We start from the raw sequence: 3,522 nt of genomic DNA on the forward strand, positions 1-3,522 counted from the left end.
CCATTACCCACCCCCACGCAACAGAGGTAAATGGTCTTCCCTACCCATCTTTTTTCCTTTAAAATACAATAATATATCTGAACTGTTTCTGAAAATAGAAAGTAAATTACAATAACTGAATGTTAACAGCTTCATGATAACTATAATATGTAGGTACAATAGTAATTTTAACACGTTTTAAATTAATACCTGAACTCATATAAACATGATCTAATATTGTATTGCCTTCTGTAGTACTCTCTGTCACTAACTGTTTAAACCTGAATTCTTGAAAACAATCCTTAATAGAACTATGTCCTTCTAATAGATTTTGATTGAAATCTCCCATAATAATATAATGATAACCAGACTCTTGTAACTCAGTCAACAATCGTTCTAATTGAGGCATGAACAATTCTAATCTATATTTTGGTGGTCTATAAATAACAATTACAGAAATATTTTTATCTGGAATATTACAGGCAACATGTTCTATATTTAATTGTCCTAACCTTATTATATTACAAGCTTTATTGTTACTATAATATATTCCTACACCACCATGGTCTTTTTCTTTAAGATTTTTAAAATTAGCACTATCATCATAGCTATTGTGACGAGGTTGATTATAAAATATAAAATTATCCAATCGTACTTTAGCAGGGTTCCTTACATTTTTTAACCAGGTTTCTGTCAAACATATCATATCAGAATTTATAAATCTTTTGTCATGTTTTAAATCTTCTAAATGTGTAGTAAGTCCTTGAACATTAAATAAAATAATATTAAAACTATTATGTTTACGTTGTTCTTCAGGTTGTAAAAATCTTGGCATTTCATTTAAAGCAGATTCAATCTTTTCATCACAAAATATAGCTTTCTCATTAAAATTTTGTATTGTCAATCCTTCTAATGTTTTAACTCGACTTAATGCAACATATGCTTGCCCTGTTTGAAAAATTCTATCTAAAGAAACGACACCTCTATCTAAACTCAAACCTTGTACTTTATGAATAGTTACTGCATAAGCTAGTCGTAATGGAAATTGACGACGAACATCACCTTTAAAATTTATATGTGTACTTTCATGTCTTTCTATAGGTATACTACCTGGTTCAACATTAGGTGGAAGACGATATGTCTGCTTACTCAAACCAACTTTAGCATTGTTAAATTTAACATATATCTTTCTAGGTTTATCATTCTGATCATTTTCAATAAATGTCACAGTACCAAAACTTCCATTAATCAAACCAGCTGAAACATCTAAATTAACAACTAACATTACATTTGATCCAATACCAACTGTTAAATTATCTACAAGTGGTGTATCAGTTGCTTTAACACAAGAATCTTTTAATATCATTCTACCTGATCTAGCATCTTTACTATAGTCTAAAGCCTGAATAGAAATAGAATTGGGACATTTTTCAGTGATCATTCTTGTATTGTAATTATCTACTTGTTGATTTGTAGAAAAAATATGTAAAGAATCATCTTCTACATTAGTCACTCTACTTTGTAACATTTCAATATCTGAAGCCAACATTTCTTCATTTTTCTTTCTTTTTCTAATTCTATTTAAAAGTTGAGCAAAAGCTAAATCATCTTTCTGTCTCATGATTTCTGTCAACTCAATTAGTTTAAAATTTCCATTCCAAATATCTATTACACTATCATGACATAAACTACAAGCTTTAACTGGTTTTAATTGCCACATGTCACCAAAACAAATTACACAGATATTACCAAATAACTCATTATTACTAGTACCTTTAATTTGACATAATCTACCATGAATATAACACAGTAACTTGTGGTCTACCATAGAAATTTCATCTATAATCAGAATTTGTAAATTACGATATTTACACCTCAAAGTATTAACAGTTTCTTGTCCTAATGGTTGATATGGTAATGTAAACTTAGTTCTTATTGACAAACTAGAATGTATAGTACTTGCACCAATTGCAAAAGCCGAAACACCTGTCGGCCCTGTTAATAAGACAGAACAATCATCTAAGTTTTCTGCAGTTTTTGCTAAAATTCTAGAAGCCTCATAATTTATACATTTTATTACATGACTCTTCCCACTTCCAGCGGAACCTGTTATGAACAATCTTAATGGATCAGGATTTTTACCATTTATTTTATCTAAACAATATTGTCGAACTTTATAAAATACTCTGGACTGAATGTCATTTAATGACCTTAATAATGGAATAGCATCACCTTTAGAAATTCCACTGATATTATTTTCAGATCTGATTCTATCACTGTTACCTTTATCAGAAATAATGTCTGGGATTTGTGGCTCTGAATTATCGTCTTGTTCAGTATCATTCTCATTTCGAAATCTTTCAGTTTCTATTCTTTCTACTTCAGTTTCAGGTGCTATACTAGCCCAGGCATCTTGAAAATCACCACAGTTTTCTACAACTTCTGCAATCGATTCAATATCTATATCAGTTTCAAATAGTTCACGATTCTGTTCAACAATTTCTTTTACAGACACAATTTGTCCACAGATTTTTACATGTCCTGATTTATAAAATTCTTCATGTGTTTCGAATTGAGGTGGTTTTAACTGTGTGTCAACACGATAAGGTAAAAATAATTGAAGACTACTGAGGTAATAATTTTCAGGATCTTTTGTCACAGAAAATCTAGCATAACGAACTATAGCAGGTGGAGATCTCGTACGTTTTATAATGAAACCTAAATCATTTTGTAATTCAAAAGCAGGATTTTTCTCTGAACTGATATTAGGATTTTCAGATTTAGACATTAATCTATACTCTGAGCAGAAGGTAGCAATACACATATCATCAAATGGTTTGCCTTTAGGTCTAGCTAAATAACGATCAATTGTGGAAGTCATAAATAAATTATAATCTGACAATGTACCATCTTTTGCTCTACTTTGTAAAACTTTCAGTGGGAGAGTTACTCTTATATTATCCTTACCAGTTGGTATAAACTGAACTTTTCTAGAACATTGTTTTAAAGGTAAACCTAAAACTCTTACAGCACTTTCTGGACCAGAAACTTCTCTAGAATGTAAATAAGTAGTTGATATTTTACGCATACAAGCTTTTGCATCCAAATTATTCTGTTTAGCTTCTTTAAATGTTTCACGTAATAACAAACCCATTTCTCTTTCAGCTTTAGTAATATATGAAACAATATAAATAATACATGCATAAGCATTAGTTACATATTGTATGTCTAAGTTTGCATTCCAGGCTCTTAACATATGAGGATTATACTGATTGATCCAGCTTGCATTTACACCTCTTTTTAATACTATATATGTCTTTTTAGTTAGTTTCTCACAGGCTTGTTCAAACAATTCTTGACTTATACCTAATTCATCATATAAACTAGACAATGACTGATAGTTTTTATCTTCAGACGACAATTCTTTCCACATAGATTCTAAAATAGATCGAGCTTGATCTGTAGTTAAAGTATTTTTATTGTCTACATTTATTTCATTACTTTCAGTATCATCTTGCTCAGTAGAATTCTCAGTTCTAATGT

General features: G+C 30.0%; 1 protein-coding gene across 1 annotated transcript; it reads right to left on the reverse strand.

Moving 5' to 3' along the window:
* Positions 1-106: 106 nt before the first annotated feature.
* Positions 107-669, reverse strand: LOTGIDRAFT_175575 (hypothetical protein; the record flags this gene model as incomplete). Its single annotated transcript, XM_009057647.1, has 1 exon — positions 107-669. A coding segment is annotated over one exon (563 nt), but the record flags the coding sequence as incomplete, so codon positions are not given.
* Positions 670-3,522: the final 2,853 nt, after the last annotated feature.

This window comes from Lottia gigantea (genome assembly GCF_000327385.1).
Source record: "Lottia gigantea unplaced genomic scaffold LOTGIsca_309, whole genome shotgun sequence".
NCBI classification, from domain to species: Eukaryota; Metazoa; Mollusca; class Gastropoda; family Lottiidae; genus Lottia; species Lottia gigantea.